The 20,134-nt window shown below is 41.9% G+C and overlaps 1 protein-coding gene across 1 annotated transcript; it reads right to left on the bottom strand.

Annotated features, from left to right (window-relative positions):
- Positions 1-1,944: 1,944 nt before the first annotated feature.
- On the bottom strand, positions 1,945-19,348 carry LOC135233302 (ceramide synthase 2-like). Its single transcript, XM_064296706.1, has 12 exons — positions 17,082-19,348; positions 16,674-16,692; positions 10,072-10,245; positions 9,578-9,695; positions 8,658-8,776; positions 6,824-6,881; positions 6,553-6,603; positions 5,578-5,670; positions 4,477-4,605; positions 4,051-4,157; positions 3,489-3,642; positions 1,945-3,096 (listed from the first exon to the last, which is right to left on the bottom strand). Exons 3-12 carry the CDS (start codon positions 10,242-10,244, stop codon positions 2,953-2,955), a joined length of 1,146 nt encoding a protein of 381 aa, XP_064152776.1. The 5' UTR covers position 10,245; positions 16,674-16,692; positions 17,082-19,348; the 3' UTR covers positions 1,945-2,952.
- Between the last annotated feature and the right edge of the window lie 786 nt (positions 19,349-20,134).

Below are 20,134 nucleotides of genomic sequence, written 5' to 3'. Positions count from 1 at the left end.
CAATGTTAAATCGACTCTTACGGTAGATGTTCCCTATTGGACTCTATGAACCTCTGTTAAGAGTTTAATTAACACAGTATTGTGTACTACTACAAGGTCCTCGTACTACTATAACTACTACTAATAATAACAATAATAATCAATCACCCAAAAATATTCATACTATCAAATAAAAATTAATAATGAAACAGACTATTTTTTTACAGACTTATCCTGTTTGCTATTGGCACACAGTTTTCTAATTTTGCATGCAGTAATTTTATTATCAGCCTGTTCCTTGTTTAATATAATTCAGTTAAATTTTATTTGTATATTTGTAAAGCACTTTTTACAGAGATATTGCCATGTTTGACAGGAAAATTTGAGAAAGGCTGAGCTTATACCCCCACAACATTAGCAAGTGATTTATAATAATCCCCAGTATACAGGAAGAAAACACTCAAGGGGCGAGAAAAAACTCCCTGAGGGGAAGAAGTCTCAGGAGGAAACCAGCTGCGGAGGGTGAGCCCGTCCTCTGTTCAATGGCCCCGGTAACAGTTGTTAGTTTGATTAAATGGTCACAGGCAGGTAATGGGGAATCTACCTGACAAATAATCACTATAGTTGGGCAGATTATGCCCCAGGGTAATACACTAGCTTGTAAAAAGGCTGTTAAAGGAAATAAGCAGAGGTGGAAAATCCAGGGTACAGAAAGTAAAAGTCCTCACCAGTATTTTATTCCAATCATCTGGATTTGCGAATTAGCACAATTCTTCAGCCAAAGAGGTAGAAGTAATTACTGAAATCAGCTGGCTGAGTTCATGGGTGGATGAAACACATGGCAAGACTTTTACTTTCTGACCCCTGGACTTTCCACCAGGGGTCACAAAGTATACTAATAAACAGGATGGAAGAGCTAGACAATGCAGCTAGGCCTCGAGGTTGCAATATCATTCACCAGTGGCTAGAGGCAGCCTGCAGAACCACCACCTGTGAGCTCATGATACTGGGACAACAAAGCAAACACAAAAGAGACATACAGATACAAACATTTACATGGTCAATGTCATTTTCACTTACAGTTCACAATTTATTATTATTATATTATTAATATTACTATTACTATTATTGTTATTATTATTTCCATTGTGGTATGCTAACAAAGCGAACCAAAAGGCCCTCAGTAATAAACACAGTAATTAAGGTTCCCGCGATATCCTAGAACAGTACGTAAGGAAGGTAGCTGAGACATGGATCACGGTAAGTAAAATGGCTGCAGAGATTACTGAAATAGGGAAACAGTGAAAGAGATGCATTCCAGAGTGTGGGTTACAATGGAGGGGAAGAGAAAAGACTAGCATTTTGGAGGCAAGAAGGGAACCTGGTGGGCAGAATGGATACTGAATATTACTGACAGTTAAGCCGGGTCTAACTCGTACTTTACAAGTAAGGCACTTTTACCACAAATCATTAAAACCAAAGTGAACACATGAAGCATTCCTTTCATTTCAGTTTCTTCACTTGCACTTGAGTGGAAGACTGAAAGAAATCTGAGCCCAGTTCTTTCATTCATCAGAAATAGTACTTACAAAAATATAAAGTAAACCCGTATTTCACACTGGAATCAAGTCTCTGTCAAAAAACCACACAAACCGTCTGTCAATGTCTCAGCTGTCACAGCACTGTCTGTTCCTGAATTTTGTCTTCGACCTCTTGACCCACAGCTCAAAGCCACAGTGTATATGGGGATAACACTAACGACTGAACAGGTCTAGAGTATATCATGCCATGCTGGATCAGGGTACACATGACTGGCATGGGTTGCAACACTATCTCAGGTTAGTAGATGGATATTAAGGGACATTTGGGTAGATGTGGATCTGCAGTTTTTTCTTTTTTTTAAATGACAGCACAGACCTCTGTAAAACCCTACAAAATAAATGACAATGAATTCAACCTGTGTGCTTTTGGTTTTCGTGTTTGAGACCAAGACAAAGACGCACAAAGGTGGTACACACACATGTAGTACAAACATAAGACAGCATTTTCTTTACTTCACAAAAAAGTTAACACTATTTCATTTTTGACAATTCTTCAATGACAGCTAAAGACCATAAGCACCATTACCACAGCCTCGAATCCTGTTCTAGCCTGCCACAGCAAACATGGTAAGCATCTGATACTGTCGTAGTTGCACTATACGGTAGTTGCACGTAACTGTCAACTGAAATATCACTGAAATGTCACTCAAAAGGACTGCAGTGGAGTTCAACTGATGTGAAGACCATGGCGCTAAACAGTAGCTCAGATGTGACCGCAGCCTCCATTCCACTAGACTGAATTAAGAGAATGGAGAGGGGATTTCCTCTGTTTAAACAGGACCTTTGGTCTCAGCACTGTTGAGTCTGGTGGAGTCAAAGGAATTGCTGAGAAGCAGTTCAATAAGCAGCATTAATACAGCTATTAACTCAGGGAATTCATGCTCTTCCTGCATTGTGCATGCAGGAAGTGTCAATGAGCCTGACCATAGATATAAATCACATGGATAAAGCTAGTTGTACAGGGAGGGATTGGGGGCGTGGGCAGCGGGTATAAAGAAGTGAATGAAGAGAAAGATGAGAACCTGACTTGTTAAGAAACATATTTTAAAAAGCTTAAATTTGATGAACACCATGACTTCTTATCACCCACATTTCCTGAGACAGAAGGAAACCGAGAAAGATTTGTAGTCAATGTGATACATCCTTCGCAACCATTCGGTTATGCTCATTGCAGGTGGTGTTTCTGAGTTGGTATCTATGGGTGTGTGCCCTCGACTTTTCCAGAGTACACGTGTTCACTGTGTTCAGCAGTTTCTTTGTTTCTCAGAAGGTGGAAGCACCTCCTTCATCCTCTCACCCTCTCGCACTCTTCCTCTGTCAGGGCTCCGTGTGAGAGATATCTGTTCTGGCCGTTGGTCTCCCCTGTGTGGTCTCACTCCGTCTTGCAGTGGTTGTTGTTGAGGACAGAGTGGCCATTTTGCATCGGCCCGTTCTTCTTCTCCCGCTCTTCCTCCTCCTCTTCGTCCCCCGACTCGTCCGTTTCATCCCTGTCGCTTCTCTCATCCTCCACGGTCTCCTGAAGGATGGAGAGAGTGCGTGAAAGAGACCAGCTGCGGCCTATTTTTTGTTAAGAGGAATCAGCGTGTCTTCAAATCGGCTGCACGGACCTAACTTTCACAACAACATGCAACGTCCGTCTCAGCCAGATGGAGTTTGACTGCTTGTTAAAGACATTGGGGACCACTGAATCACCGGAGTGCAGATGTTCTGCATATTTAAAAACAGCCATGTCTCAAATGTATTCATGCAGCCACACACACACACACACACACACAAGCTCACACCACACACACGCACTTAGTCTTGCTGTGGCGCACATGTGCACATATACGCATACATGTACACAAGCACACACTTTATTTTTTATGGCGAGTGCACAGAAGAGAGTGCAGGCGGCCGACTGCATACGTTGTTGGTCAGGAACTTGATGGCCATGCGCACGATGAGGACGGCCCAGAAGACGTGCAGGCACTGCAGCACCAGCAGCAGCCCGTTGAAGAAGTAATACCCAAAGAACGGGCGGTAGACGGTCACCGGGTACACCCAGGTGCAGTACATGATCCTGGGGGAGAGAGGAGAGAGTTAGGATCAGGACCTCCTCTAAGGCTCTTATCAGTGTGCAGCGCCAGGATGAGCACAGTTTCGTGTCAATGAGTACCGGTGAGAAGCAACATTGTGGGCAGTGAGATAACACAGTGGAGTACACTCCAGTGACTCGTACATGGATCAGGGCCACTGCTCTGAATATCGTACTTTAATTTGCCATGACTTAGCTGCGAAACAGCTTGTGTGGGTTATGCAGTGCCCTTTAAACCACTATGTGTCTAACTCTCCCACTACATTACAGTGCAGTCAATGAAGTAACAGTGCAGAGGGCCATATAAGAGCAGTGTGCTGTGCGCTCAGTCTTTGTACTGTGCTGAGGAGCATCACACACGGCTGGATGTGAGCGCGTGTGTCGGCTTCTCACCAGAAAGGGAAGAAGACCAGACGGGTGACGATGAAGACGGCGGCGAAGGCGATGAAGATGTAGTTGCAGGTGTTCTTCCAGCCTGCGTAGTTGAACATCTTGGCTGACTTATAAAGGACAGAGTGATTTATGGAGATTAAAATGTTTTTCTGTCGTTGAATAATTTCTCCCCCATGTGTTGTACATGAATCATCAGTCCACAAAAATAGGTTGAAGGGAAATGGGTCATAAGTTCACATTTACAGGTGGACCTCAGCTGTTGTACAGTGTCCTGTTGAACAGTGATATGTAGTGGAGAGGCATTGTAGTAAAGTTTTGATAAAACACAGTGTTGTTGGTACTACTGCATTTCAGAGTGTTGTAGGCTGCAGTGCAGTGTCTGCGTGGTGATCTTTTTAATGTAACACATTATTTGTATACGCATACCTCTAGCAGGTAGTCAGAGGCATCGTGCACCAGCATGATCAAGGTTCCCGCCCGAATGTAGTTGAGGCACCAAGAGAAGCTGATCAGCGTGATAGTGGCAACATGGTGAACTATCTGTTCCTTAAAGTCCTAAAAGAGAGAGAGAGAGAGAGAATTTCTGAGATGCAGATGGAAACATTCGTACATTGAAGTACAAAAGTCTATACAACCAAGCCAAGCCTGCATAAGCACTGATAGGTTTGAACACTTAAGGTTATATTAATTATACGCCTCATTGATTGTTTTAGTCTGATTAAGTTGTTTTTGTGTTTTAACTTCATTCTTAATGCACATTCGCACAGGCGCGCACTGCTTCCCACTGGTAGAGACAGATGGCCACATATAGAGTTCAATCACTGTTTGTAAGGATATACATTATAGGACTCCATATAGGACGGAGTGTGGCACAGTGGGTAAGGAACTGCGCTTGTAACCGAAAGGTCGCAGGTTCGATTCCCGGGTAAGGACACTGCCGTTGTACCCTTGAGCAAGGTACTTAGCCTGCATTGCTTCAGTATATATCCAGCTGTATAAATGGATACAATGTAAAGTGCTATGTAAAAAGTTGTGTAAGTCGCTCTGGATAAGAGCGTCTGCTAAATGCCTGTAATGTAATGTAATAATACATTAGCCACAGATCAAAGGGGTGTCACCGACAAGTCTGGATGCAATGTATATGTCTTCCTGGGAATGTTCACACCTGGAAATTATCACACCTCTGACTGGAATACTTAAACTTGTGGCAGTCTCGTTGAGATTCGGACGGAATGCTCGTCGAGGCACCGTGGCAAGTCTCCCTTTGCGAGTTGTAATAAAACATTTTCAATTGGAAACTGGTCATCAGTGTGTTACTTCACCGGTCCCGACTTGGTTCCACAAGGGAGAAGAATCCCAACAGCACAAAGCATATTGCTTAAGTCTGTACTCAGTTTCTTTTCAATGTAATACCTTTGGTACTTTTCTAGTGTTCAAAGTGCTGGCAATCCTGAAACAGGATACAATCCTGTTTAAACAACTGCTCAGTTTTAGACAGTATAGTGATGGAACTGGAAGATGACTCACTTTCCGCTTGACGTCCGATGCTACGCTGAACAGCAGAGATGCATAGAAACCCAGCTCAATCATGTAGTACCAGTACTGAGATGGCAAAAGGGTCTGGAGAGAGAGAGAGAGACAGAAAGAGGGAGATATGGGAGGAAGATGAATTAGAGAGGGTGGGAGAAAAAGACAGGGACAGGAAGATTTACGCTATGAAATAACAGATCACATTACGAGGTTATTAAAGACACTCTTAACGAGAGTGACCTTCAGTGTAGGAAACATTTATGGAGCATCGCGTAGTTCTGGCAGGCCACGAGAGTCAAGCGCTCCGGCTGAATCAGCTGATGGCTCAGCTGAGTGATGTTCGCCTATCACAGTACATTCACTTAACAGGGCGGTCTACTTAAACAGCCTCCCTCTACTCATTCGGCTGCTCCTCCTGCATGCAAGCTGCTGCACGTTGCTTCGTAAATCCCGTCCACCACCCCAGCTCCATCCCTATGCGTCAAGAATTTGCATTTCTCCATTCCTATGTGTTAAGAATTTGTATTGCTCCATCCCTATGTGTTAAAAGCATTGTCCATCCTATGTTTAGAACTTTTTGCTGCTGGATCTGTTCTGTGTGTACCCCTCTAGGGGGGTTTGGCTGCTGGCCTCCCGGCCTTATCCACGCGGGCTGCGTGGTTGGCGGGAGAGCTCCAGAACAGAGCCATACCACCAAACATAACTGTATTGCCTTTATTGTCAATAAAGATCTACTTTGATGACAGTGGTCCTGACAGAATAGGCTTTTAGTGGAGTACGTTACACAGTTCATGGTTTTTCTTTGCCATTTACACAGCAAGAAATTTACTTTATTTACGAGTCATTCAGGCTGGGGACCTGAGGTTTCTATCTGTTACCACATACTGAAATAATGATCTAGTAAAACTAATGCACTTCATATACATGGAGCACAGTGACACAAGTCACCAGACCTAATAAAAACTTACATACCAATACAGGGAATCCTTCCCACATTTGCTTCACGTCATAGAGCCAAGGTTTCTGTAGGGAGAGAGAGTGTGTGTGTGTGTATGTGAGCAAATATGAACTTCAGACAAATGGAAACAGTTGTTTGTGGAGCACCGAAATAAGGAGCTTGGATACATCTGACTGGTTCTGTACGTGGGGAGGAAAAGTAGGCCATAAGAAATGATCTCCGAGCGAGATGGAGGTATAGGAGGAACAGAGGTGGATGAAGAGGCGATGTAAGGATGATACTCACATCGATGAGTGCAGCTAGGCCAGCAATGAAAGCAAGAAGGTAAAACGTAAATCTCCAACTGCAAGAGAACACACAGTCTCAACACCCCGCATACACAACTGGACAACAACACACCTCTAACAACACGTCTGGAAAGACGTTCTCGACGCCCCACATTCACAACAACACAGCATGGACGGTGTTACACAAACACACGCAGTCTCAGCATCTCTCATTCACAATCACAGAACAGGTACAATGTTACACGCAGTCACAACACCCAGGAATCACAATCACAGTGAACAACACTGATATCATTCAACCGATACACAACCTCATTCACAACTCCACCACAATCTCAACATGTCACATTCACAAACAGAATGGGGTTGCATTGAAAACAAAATAATTCTCAGAAAAACACATTCTGGGCTACACCAAGCACCCTGCTTCAACACATCAGTGAAAAACCCCTACACAAGTAACACAACATCACACACACACACAATTCCAGTTATACCCCCACGCACACTCACAAATATGCACAACAGAATCAGCACAATGTTTAGTCGAGAGTCCTGACACTACAGCCCACAGCTACACTATACAGTATAAGAATGGAATTCGTTACACATCACAGTACAACAGCGCTTTAGAAACAGCAGCCTATAGATGCACAAATGAGAAAGACTGGAGGAGGAGGGAAAGAAAGCTACAGATGGCAGGATAGAGGGTAGGAAAGAAAGAATGAAAATGAATGTGAGGAGACACAAGGGAGAGAGTGATATCAATGTATGAGACGCAAGGAGGGAGAGGGAGAGAGAGATCCTCAACAGTACTCCTGTTGTCTGCAGAGAAACAATAGGTCGATTCAAACCGCAGGCCTACACAGCGACCACAGGACTCAACACCACATGTAGCACAGTACACACCATTAACACCAAACGCATATGACCACTGGTGATACTGAACCCTCAAAACCACCTTCAAACCCACACTGCAGCACAAGTGCAGATAATTTCATCTGTTCATCTCATGCTTCAAAACCAAATGTCTATTATTATTATTATTATTATTATATTAGCATTTCATTTCATAAGGATATTCAGTACAAAAAGTGAAAGACTGTAACAGAGTGTAATTTTCTTTAGACAAAGTCCTGCTCAATAATACCTCTCTGCTCCACGGAAGGATTAAAATCTATATTGAAGAATTAGCTTTGAAGTAGCTTTCAGAGGCAAAGAAGTATTCAGCCAGTGTCACTAGGGTATCTTGACACATGTTTTACAATTTGAGTTTTAAAGTCAATTTCCCATCAGTTACTCCGGAGAGAGGCTATGTTTAGCTAGCAATGCTCCTTAAATATACTTATAGGAAATCTGTCACAGGCAAGCTAAATATAAACATGTAAAACAAATTTAGTGAATATAAATACCCTAAAAGCTACGGGTCAGAAGAAGTCTCCTGAAATTAATCAGACATGATTGGATTCTATTAAGACAGAGATGTAAATAATTAATGCCATTAGAATTTCACATGAATTTCACATTAGGACAACCAATGGTTACACAATCCTGTATCAGTGGCACTCAAACTCCCACTGGAATCCTCACTACCTGTAAGGGCATCAGAATGGATTAGGAACTGGGGGGTTGTTTACACACAAATGAACGGTAAATATTTTCAGTCTTTTACTCAAATTGTTCATCGTATTTTCCGGCCGGGACCACAAACCAGATCTGTACGAATAATTTGAGAACCAGACAGTCCGGTCGAAGACCGGGCATCGGGTAACCCTGGGTAACCCCAGCTGTAGCGTCACCGCACCCTCGTGTCTCAGTGCCAGCCAGCGTACCTGGCCTCCCGAAATTTCTTGAGAAGGCTGGGCCTGTCCTGATTCCTGCGCCGCCTGAACCACTGCTGGACCTGCCGCACCGAGCGACCCGTCTGTTTACTCAAGCTCTCTATCGAACTCTGCAGGGGGGGTGGGGTTCAAATCAGACAGACAGATACAGATATGGTCATTAGTCCTGCATGTAAAATGCAGAGTGAAATTTTGATTTTAGGCATTTAGCAGCTGCTCTTATCCGGAGCAACTTACTGTACACAACTTAAATTCTTTTACGATGTGTTTAAACAACTGGTTATTTAGAGCAGCAATTAAAATGTAAGTACCTTGCTAAAATGTGCAACTTGAAGTGCCCCACCTGAGAATCAAACTTGTGATCAAGTCCAGTTCCCAAACCACTGTACTATACTGCCACCCAGACTTCTGTTCCTTTTCCACATATAGCTTTATGTCATTGTTCTGATCTTGGACCAGGCCCATGCTTTTAGCCAAACATATATATTTGTGTTAACTTGACGGGTAAACTATATCACATTTGTTCCAGATAGTTTTCTTACATTTCAAGAAGGACGATTTGTTCCAAAACATTCATTTCAGTATGTTTCTTGAGAGCTTTGTACATATGGTGCATTAAAAAAACTGCCATGAACTTTTTAAATGATATGCTCCATTCAGAATTAGCCACACATTGCTATGAGTTACTGGACAGATTAATAAATATTGTTTTCAGAAAATATCAGTTTCAAGTTAAGAAACGTGTTAAAAGTTCTGTGTGTGGGTTAGATTAGAAAATATTTCATCTTCTATTACAAGAGACAAACTAAAAGTACAGCATTATGATTACTGGGGCTGTTTAGCACTGTGTGTGTAATTATGCATCTGCAATGTCTGGGTGCATTACTATGGGTGTGTAGTTGCATAATTACCTGTGTGGGCTGTTTGGATTTGCTACGGTAGTATGATTCCAGAGTGGGGTTGTGTGCTGCTCTGAGTCGAACTTTCTCTTGCACCCCAAGTAGAGAGGCCAGCGGGGTTGCCACTGTCCTAGTGTGGGACAAAGATAAAGGGAAATGGAGGGAGAAAGAAATTAAAATGGAATGTAAGAGAAGGTGATAAAAGAAAAGAACAGGACGATAATTTAGAGAGAAAGAATATTCTTATGTATTATATATTCTTACATAAAATCCTTCTTGATCATCCAATGAACAGAAAGTGTCAAAATAAAGTGTCAAATTAAAAATAAAACTGTGAAAGAGGAAACGCAAAGAGAAACCAGGAGGAAAGTGATAAGGAGGGATGAGATAGAAAAAGCAACACAGATGGCGAGTGATGAAAGGAGTTAGCGAGAAGACCTCATTTCGAAAGAGCAAGAAGGGGGAGGAGAGCGGTCAAGGAGGAGAAGAAGAAGTTAGCCTCTGACCTCTCAAAGGCCTGCCTGACAGCCAGGAACGCCAATGCGATGGGAATGGCGACCCAGAGGTCGTGGGCCTTGGCGTAGACACGCCCGTCTCGGTCCTGCAGGTCGGCCCAGCCCAGTCCTTCAGGGAACCACCGCCGTTCCTGCCAGAACCAGTCGCTCAGCCACGCCAACATGCTGGGAGAGGAGGAGAACCCTCAGGTTACTAAGAGACTACAGCTCACTGCAGGTGGAGAGGGGTTAGGGCTAACACACATACAGACTGAGCGGGCACTGCAAGGTTATCTGACTGATCTCACAGTATCTTATAAAGGAAGCCTCCCATCTTATTTTTTAAAAACTGCAAAAATGCTGTAATGTCAAATGCCCTGGTCTTTCACAAACACACGTGTTCTCTGAAGCGCATGAGGGAGAGAGAGAAAGAGAGAGCGAGAAAGAGAAAGAGAGACAGAATTTAAATAGTGGTGATTCATGCATGTGCTGACTATACCCCCCCCACACACACACACACACACCCCACCCCATCCAATGCCCCCACCCCCACCTCCACGCTGGATGTAGGGTGGAGTCTAACTCCAGATGACAGATGCAGTATCCAGGCAAATACACATAGCATGGTTTGGCTCTCTTGCAAGTATGTAGCAGGATTTACAGTCAGATTAAGGCGGTCCAAACATATGAGAAACATGAATGTGAGCAGACTGGTGTCCAATGCGATCCCGGGATGAATCATAGGCTCCTCGCATTGCAGGAAATCAACGTAACTGAGGAAAATCAGCTATGAGCTTATAAATAGATGAGACCTACTGCAACTGAACAGGGGCTGTAGAAATAAGTACAATCCTTATTTTTTAAACAGAAATAGGAATATTTTATAGGCCCTTAAATTATATATTAAATAATGGATGTTGGGCAAACACTCTCCAAGACATGGCTTTTGCATTTAACACGCTATTCAGATGGGGGCAACAAGGCTTGCATTTTACACAGCTCACCACTTCCTTGACCCACTTACACGGGAGCGCACTTTGCAGCAGTAACCCAAGTGGCCACCCAAGGGCTGAACAGCTGCTGTGGCTTAGCACAGCGCGCTAACCACAGCTAACCACGACATGACCACGGTCACGGCTGCATGAAACCCTTTCCCCATGTTACACCCAGCACATTTAACCAGTTTGGTTTTGGCAAAAGGTTCAGAAAAGGAAACGGGCTCACAGCCACAGTGTGTCTGTGTCTTCTGCAGCATTTGAGTTCACCTCCTTCTGGTTTGCAATGCCTGGTGTCCAGAGCACAACTCAAGTGCTGCCCTCACCCAGCGAAGCTATGGTCGCTGCGTTTGGACAACATTAGGAGCATTGTTGAACTCTCGCATTAACGCGTGTGCGCTGAATTCCGCGCATCATGAGACATCGGTCATCATTTCCTCATTTTTAGCCGTGCAGACGAGCCAATGCGCTACTCACAAGGCCCTGGGCCCCCAGATGAAAAATACAAGGCTGCAGCACTGGGTGGAGCCAAGGACGCTGGATCCAAGTTGAACAGACAGGATGCTTTGGCCGTAAGCATAAAAAGAAATGTGGCTGATGAAATCAAAATGCCACATTAACTGTAGGAAATGCTCCGAGACCACAGAAAATACTTACAATATTTTGGCCATGAAGCCTGTATCTGGTCAGTCTCTTCTTAGTAAGGTCAAAGAATGCCAAGGGTGAATGCACTGGGAGGCATCCTGCAAATGTATCCCCAAACGAGGTCTTTGGGAATGCATATTCTGAGTGGGTCACTGGATATATGATGAAACATGAATCAATGACTGAAAAAATGTAACCAGAGTAACGACAGTAAAACTGTAATTATATCTGTCGATTTAAATATTAATCTGTGATATCCATCATCAATTATGTGAAATAGTATTCAAGTGTTTGTCTTATTTTTTATCAATACAAAAAAAAAGAATTTCTATTCTTTGTTATGAATTTTTCTGAAGACAAGACACACAAAGCTGTTATTGTGTATAAAGGTAGATCTAGTTCTAGTAAGTCCTTCTTTGCACAGTCGGTCTGTATATTTCAGTATTCAATCTTACAAGCCACACTGAAATATGGTATCGATTCAGCTAAAGGTACACCACTAACAGGAATGTGGCTATCCAATAGACACAGTGATTACAAACAGAATCTGTTGATGAACTGAAAGCGGGCAGTGTGTCATCTAACCACATCCCTCACCTACATTTGCCACCTGGCATCCGGACATACTCAATATAACCAGCCCTCAAAAAAGAACTTAAACTGTTCGTTCGTGAGCAAGAAGATTCAGTTAAAGGTGTGAGTCAACCAAAGCTGGGAGGCTGGACTCAATCCATTAATGTAGCTCACGCAGTGTAGCTCACACCATCTGAGCTCGACCCACTAAAGCAAAGGGGGCGGGGCTTCACGCAGATGCTCTGGGCCAGGCACTGGATCCGGCACGCAGCGCCATATTTCCTTATGGCAGTCTTTGTCGGCCATTTATTGGCTGACAGCATCATGTGACTGGACTGGCCACACCGCTCTGAGCCAATGATGACACTGGATTGCCTTTTTGCCTTTGTGCAAATGGTCCAGGAGCTTTGAGCCAGAAAAAATATGAGCTTTTCTCTTGGAGTTTACAAGAGAAATTAACAGAAAGTAAGTGGCATTACTATATGTAAATATGCATATATGTATATGTGTGTGTGTGTGTGTGTATGACCTATAAGCAACATTGAACAGTGATTGTGCAGAGTTAATGAGCTATCTTGTCTGATCATGATATATCTGAAACACTAGGTGTAAGAGTGTGATTTGCATATTCAATATTTCAAACTATGTGCGTGTCATCCCCTCAGGGTGAATGTTCTGTAAGTCAGATACAACTGCATCCTGTCATTTACCTAAAGGGTGTAAGTTCACAGTATTAATTATTCTTACTGATAAAAAGAAAACATCCTGCAAAAAAAGAATGTTTTCTTTTTAAAATTGGTTTCAGAACCAATTTTGCATCAGCATAACAGGTTAAAACATGGTTGTAAATAAGCCCTTCTCTGCAGTACAAATACTCAGCCAGATCAATCAACACAATTAACTTTAATTCAAGCCAACGAGAACTGACATACCAGGTATATTCCTCTCCTTTTAATCCCCACTTTTTAAAATTTCCATTCAGGACGTCCCACTGCTACAGTGTCCACATTCAGGTGCCTAATCCACCCCGAGGAGCAGCTACTAAAGCGATGAGGTAGAAGACACCCTGCCAACTAAGACACTTCCTCCCTGGGGCAGAGCTTTGGCCAATCAGGCCTTGCCCTGCTAATGCTGTCCAGCCACAGGCAGGACAGTCAACTTACACTTACATTAGGTTACGCTATTTCAGGCATTTGGCAGACGCTCTTATCCGAAACAACTTACACAGCTTATTTACAGAAGCAATTCAGGTTAAGTGCCTTGCTCAAGGGTACAATGGCCGTGCGCCACCTGGGAATCGAATTTACAACCTTTGAGCTGTAAGCCAAGTTCTCTAACAAAGAAGCAGCGTCTCAGCAGAAAGCGATGCCCACTTCTTTTTTTTTTTTTTTTACTTGGAGAGCTGCTTCACCTGAGTCGGTAAAGCACACCGTGTAATAATAAAACATGAGTCATTTTAGCAGCCCTGGGAAACTGCAAAAGAAATTAATACCATTCTACAATGAAACTGAATACACTTTTTAATTTTTTTATTCATTGTGCCCTGTCATCATTTTGAATCAACCACTGTGCATAGCCATTTCCCAGACTTTCTCCTCACAGGACAGAAATCCTTTGATGGTGTTCTTAGAAGTTTAAAACATAGGAGCATTTAATTCTTCCAAGATTTTTTCCAATCTTATACCACTGCGGATATTATCAAGCCTTATAGAACCTGTGAAAGGGCAAACAAGAGGAGTAGATGGAGGAGCCACCCATCATTGATTTTTTGTCAAAATAAGCAAACTCACAACATTTTTTTCAGTAAAAAATTAAATTCAGTTATCAACATTGCTGGTAATATTTGTTTTGAAATTTGAACACTGCTGTCAGTTGTTAATGTACATCCTTCAGCTGCACTGTGAGGTGGGTTCAGCAAGGTCCCACAGCTCCCACAGGAAGTGACATAAATGCACGCCGCGTCTCCAAGGTAAAACACCTGCACACATACACATACAGCCAACCTACTTAAATACAGATATTAAATATAGATGAATATACAGCACAATAAAATAGAGTTGGACAATCAAATTGAGTCAGTAAAAGGCATTGTAGTGTGGCTGCCTCTTCACCAACATCTCCAGGGCAGACGGGGTCAGATTTAATGAATCCACAATGATGGAGTTGACCCAAATGATGTAATTCACAGTTGTAATTACTAATTGACCATTCACATTATGCCCTCACTCGCCCTCATAGGCTACACGACGGTCCACTACTGTATCATGTTTCAATTTGCTTGAAGGGAATTGGTGATTAACAACTGCCCAGATTAGTTAACAATGTTTTTTTGTAACTTTGTAATTTCTCATCAGCGTATACTAAAACTGTAACTATAGTTATGGTGTCAAAGTTATGTGTAATGCAAGACACCTCATTATGTGTCGTTGAAAGTGCATATAGCTACGAATCAACGATTAACCATACCCAAATTAAAACAGGCCTAAATATGAAAATGTTTAAATCTGATTGCACGGGAGAATGTAATGTGTTTTGAAGAAACTATTACTCAAATTGCCTGTTTAGGAAAATGAACGCTAGGACATCATGGCTGCATTGCTGCTTATAGACTCAATAACCTAGCGGGAGCTCGGTTAGACTTTAAATAACAGGGAAGGGGAGGGGAAAGGAAACGCTGTGGAGGAAATGATCGGTAACTTCACGTTGCAACAAACAGTAGTTCCACGGCGTATTGTCGTTGATTCAGACATATTTATAAAGCGAGTGGGAAATTTGGTTGATGTATTGCAACAATTAATTTTTTTTAAGCGACTCGCAATAAATTAGGCTAAACAATAGCTCTCACGTCGAGTTTCCGAACTTCGACAATGCTAGAAATTCGTAAGAATACCACATTCAACTTTGCTGCAGTTAACTTTGCCCTCCGGCGCATATAATGCCTTCGAATAACACGGTGATGTAGGCTATTGCCTCACAGCTGTAAATATTTTATTCATTAGCTGTACGTGGTATCGGGGCGGGTAACCGCAGAAGGAAACTCCCAAACTCATGACCGTTGTTTATCACGTTGTTTTGTATAGCCTTGGCTGCATAGGCTACTCACGAGAGACAGTCGTTTGCTCTTTTCCTCACGACGTTGAATGTTACAACAAATAGGCAAACATTAATTCTGAGGACACAATCATAGCCTACAACCCAGGCGACTTACACACTCTCATCAATCATCTACTGTTGCATGTGACAATAACCGGTTGTCTGTAGAAGACGGTGACTTTTGATTTTATGAGCTGTTCAGGCTGATCGCGCTATATGTAGGCTAGGCTTAATTTGTTTTCCATCTGTTCGTTGAATTTGATATCCACAAACCTTCTGCAAAGACACAACTTTGGTAGTTCCAGATGTTCTTTCACGTGTTATTTAGTTGCTTATCTGTGGCGTATACCCGCTATTTGGCCGGCTGTTCTATTTCAGTTCTGATCCTTGATCAGTGCTAATCTGTTTAATGCGGCAATTAACTCAGTTGTTTACTTCAAGTGATACAATAGCCAAGATGTAGCTGCTTAACACAATAAGTGAAAACAGCTGACGCCTGAGGGGCAGTCTCCAAAGGCAACATAGTAAAATGTCCAGTGTTAAATTAACCCCTACAGTATATTTTACTGCAATAGAGTAGGCTACATGTGGTCCCTATAGGGCTCATGTAAACTTTGTTAGAGCTGAATTAACACTGGACGCTGTACTGTGTAGCCTACATGTTACAATGTGGCGGTGATCGGACAGGACACCTCCTAAAACAGTAGGTTTAAACTATAAACTGCTTGTAGCCTAATCTGTACACTGCACTGATTTCTGACATCACTTTAGCCTACCACTGTGCAAGTATTTTCATATAGTCAGTACAAGTAGAGCAGGTGAGTGAAATTTGAGGTGAACACAGGTGTTTATGCATAGTGTCGCTATTTGTCTGGTATATCGTCTGAAATGGTTCAGGCATAGCTTATGCAAGTCAGGCATATGTTTATATGCTATGTGTTCCAATGTGAGATCTATGGGCAGAGTGTGCACTGACCCAGGTATTTCGGGTAATGTGGCAATAGGGTATTGTTTGCGTGAACTCTGTACTGTGGTTAGACACACCGTAAATGTCCAGTGTATATTAAACTCTAACATGACTCCAGTGGGGACCATATGTAGCTACCCTGTAAGAGTTTATTTAACAACGAGCATTTTTCTGTGCAGATGTACAGATTCAATAACGTGATAGACAATAGAACAGTGTGAAGCTGAGCAACCCTGTGCTGTCAGCCAAGAGGAAATATGATTAGAGTGACAATAAACGTTGCACATGATAGGAGTCTCTATGAATAACAGTTATTCATTGATGTAACGGTGGCTACTTACTTCAGTCAGAGAGTCCACCCTGGTCCACCCAGGCAAGAAGGTGAACACAACGATTAAATATGTACAAAACCCAATAAATCGTTATTGAGGATGCTAGCTGTTGATGAAGCAACGAATGGTTGAAGCCAGTCGTTAGTTTATAACGCCTCCGAAGTTGCCGCCGAATCGCAGTCTGTTGGTGGGTCAGTGTGTCCGTAGCCTATATGGGTTTATGGTTCGACCTATCTGTCACGGCAGCTTATCTGCATATTTTTACCCGTTTTAATGAAAAAAAAAAAGAATTAAATTGGTGAAATGAAAACTCGCTGATTATTCGTTAAATTCTTTGAATTGATTTCGTGTGCCTGTAAGTGTCCTCATTGATGAAAATGAGAATCCAAGCTTATTCTTTTAAGATAACTTTCCCACTTTTTATTCGTGTCCGCCGGTGATGGAAGGCAACGGTTCTCCGCCAAGAACAGCCAATCGGTCAGTCCTCCTGTTGTATCTGACTAGAGGACAGAAAATGATCCAGGAGGGAGGGGTAATAGACAAGAAGAGGGGGAGGGATAATAGAGTGACGTTTAAACGCGGACGAAGCGCTAAAAGGACTTCCCAGCTCTTTTCTGTATAGTAAAACGCTAACTTTACCCCACCTCTTCCCTCATTCAACTTTTTTATTTATAGGTTTACGATTCTAAAATGACCGTAATATAACTTTATTAACAAGATTAAAAACTGGCACCCCATTTCACTTCGTAGATTACATTTCTTTTCGTTACAATATGTGGGAGGCAAACGTGATTTGGTCTCCTTATTTTTTGGTGTTGTGATTTCCACTGGCAACTCATCAAGTTTAGTGTGCACGTGTTAGGCCTATATTGTTCCCGGTGTGGTGCAACAAATTCGGAGAGGACCGGAATCTTTGATGTGCTTAGCTAAGTGAGTTCTCTCTTAATTTGTCTTTGGGAAAGAGACGTCAAAGGGCTGATTGGACAATGAGGCATATGAACCGTGTGCAAGGTACAAAGAGCGAGAGGTCATTGAGGTTGTGCGCGAGATCTACCGGGTGACTATCACTGGAGTACCTTACCAAAGCTGAGCATAAGTCCCCAAGTATAGACCGGTTCCTGGGTATAGACCGGATAATGGTAAATCATCTTGAAACAATTAGATGAATATAGCAGGTTTACTGAAAAAGAAACGTTTCATTTTACAACCCGTTATTAAAGCCATGTTCTGCTGGGAGGAGCAGTTACCCATTCGACGTGTATGTATTTATTTATTCTGGCGCGCCAAGTAACATATGCAGTGCTTTCCACAGGCACCGGATTCTTCAAAATTAATAAAAGGTCTACCACATTCCATTGCCTCCTGTGGATACTAATGCGATTTTATTGCCCCCAACCTACCAATATAGAATTCCATATAGGGCCTGCCCAAAAAATTAAAAGTGAAACACGGCTTCATTCGTGGCTGACTTGAAGGAGCTATGCCAGTCCCCTCCAGGGCAGGTTTGAGAGAGGTATGGTCTTCTACCCGTGGAGTTCGGAGGGTAGGCTACACATTGACATATTTTAACTTCCCATCTGATCCTCATATCAAGATTCTTCCCTTTGTGTGTATTCTTCTTCATAGCACCAACATGGCACTCTCTCTGGAGATCAATAATGGCTGCCAGGGGCTCTGACAATGATTTTGGACCCCATGAAAACAACATACGTGACCATACTGTCTTTTTTTTTTTCCACACCTCCCTGGCTTTGGGCCCCTAGAATTATTACCACTTTTCTCCCCACTTATGCTGGCACTGATGGCACTTGCCATCATGCATCGATAAGAATTTAAACTAGTAGTTGGTGATGCTCACCAGGTTGTGTGAAAAAAAATCATGGTTGCATGGTCTCAATAATTCAACCGATTAGGTTTATATTTGGGTGAAAAAAATCATGGTTGAATGGTCTGAATCAACAACACACTTTGAGGGCTGTTGCTGACCTGGAATTTTTATAAAATCACCAAATAGTGGAAGAATGTGTCCAATTTTGTCTATATCAAATGCTTTTAATAAGTCAGACTAATGATTTTTCTGCTTCCTCTTTGATTTTGTCTGCATGTTTGCCTTCAACTGGAATGGACTTGCGTTCAATAAATACCGCATTTGCTTAAAAACAGCATACTCTGTTTTTGTGAATAATTAATGATCAATGTTAAACAGTACACTGGAACAGTCTCACTCGAAGATAGCAGAGGTCTTCTCCACGGAACTTGACCTTAGGCTGTTGTCCTGATTAGATATGCAGTCAATAAAGATCTGCACAACATGCACACACATTCACCACTAAACAAGTATATACAACTAATTCAGAGGAATACAAAGGGTTTGCTTAAACAGAACCCATTTTACAGCGAAAGACACCTACGGATCAACAGAACTTCCACCTTTCACGCCCTCTACTGGGAATCACTATAATTGCAGTTTGGCTGAGGAGGCTATTCTGTTACTTGGCTGAATCAACATTTTGTCCTTAACTTTGGTTCACGGTTAATGCCAAAGGAATTTTTCTTAACAAACATAGTTTGGCGAGCGCAGCGAACACCAAAATTAAATAACCAAACTGTGGAGGAAATAACTAATGGTTTCATTCATCGGTCAGTCAAAGTTAAGGACAAATGTAGATTGAACCCAAGGGCAGAGTCCTTTCCCTCCTGAACCCTTCCACCCCCCATCTCCCAGCCCTTTTTATGCAGTCACCATTAACACCCTTGCACAGAGAAACCACACTGTCAACAAAAATAACACCGTGGTCATTATTATTACTTGTTTTTTTATTTTAACTTAAAAAGAGAGATTGGATCAAAAACAAGAAGCAATAAATAAGAAATAAATTATGATAATCATTATAATGATCATTTCATAATTATAATTATGCAATTACAAAGTGTGAGATATACAGACCCACAAAAATGGATTTCTCTAAAAAATCCTAAAATCAAAAAAGTTCCCCCAACTCTTTTCCTCAGTGTTTTACCCGCTCACCAAAAAGGAATTCATAAATTAATTAATAAATAAAAAATACTTCAAATATTAAAACTCCCAAGTTTTCTGCCCTCCCACCCACATTTCAACAAAACTAAGCTGAAATTGAAAATATGTTGAACTTTTTTCAACCCCTTCCCATTTTTAAATGCAATAATCCCTTGATAATAATAATCATAACAATAATAATAATATCTCATTGTTTTTCATATTTTTATGTAAAGGATTCTTAGTTTTGCATTTTTTTCTTTTTTCTTTACTCTTCTTAAACTAAATTATTTACAGTTATAAGCGTTTTTCTTTGTCTTTCTAAACTACGCTTGCTGAGTCAAATCTTTTTCAGTTTTTTTTCTTTTCAGAAAGAGAAGCTAACTCTTCACAACATATGATAGACCAGAAGAAGTAATATATTATACTTAATTACTCTTTTTTCATCAGTGCC

Source organism: Anguilla rostrata, chromosome 1 (genome assembly GCF_018555375.3).
Source record: "Anguilla rostrata isolate EN2019 chromosome 1, ASM1855537v3, whole genome shotgun sequence".
Classification (NCBI taxonomy): domain Eukaryota; kingdom Metazoa; phylum Chordata; class Actinopteri; order Anguilliformes; family Anguillidae; genus Anguilla; species Anguilla rostrata.
This window is presented reverse-complemented; position numbering and strand designations above follow the sequence as displayed.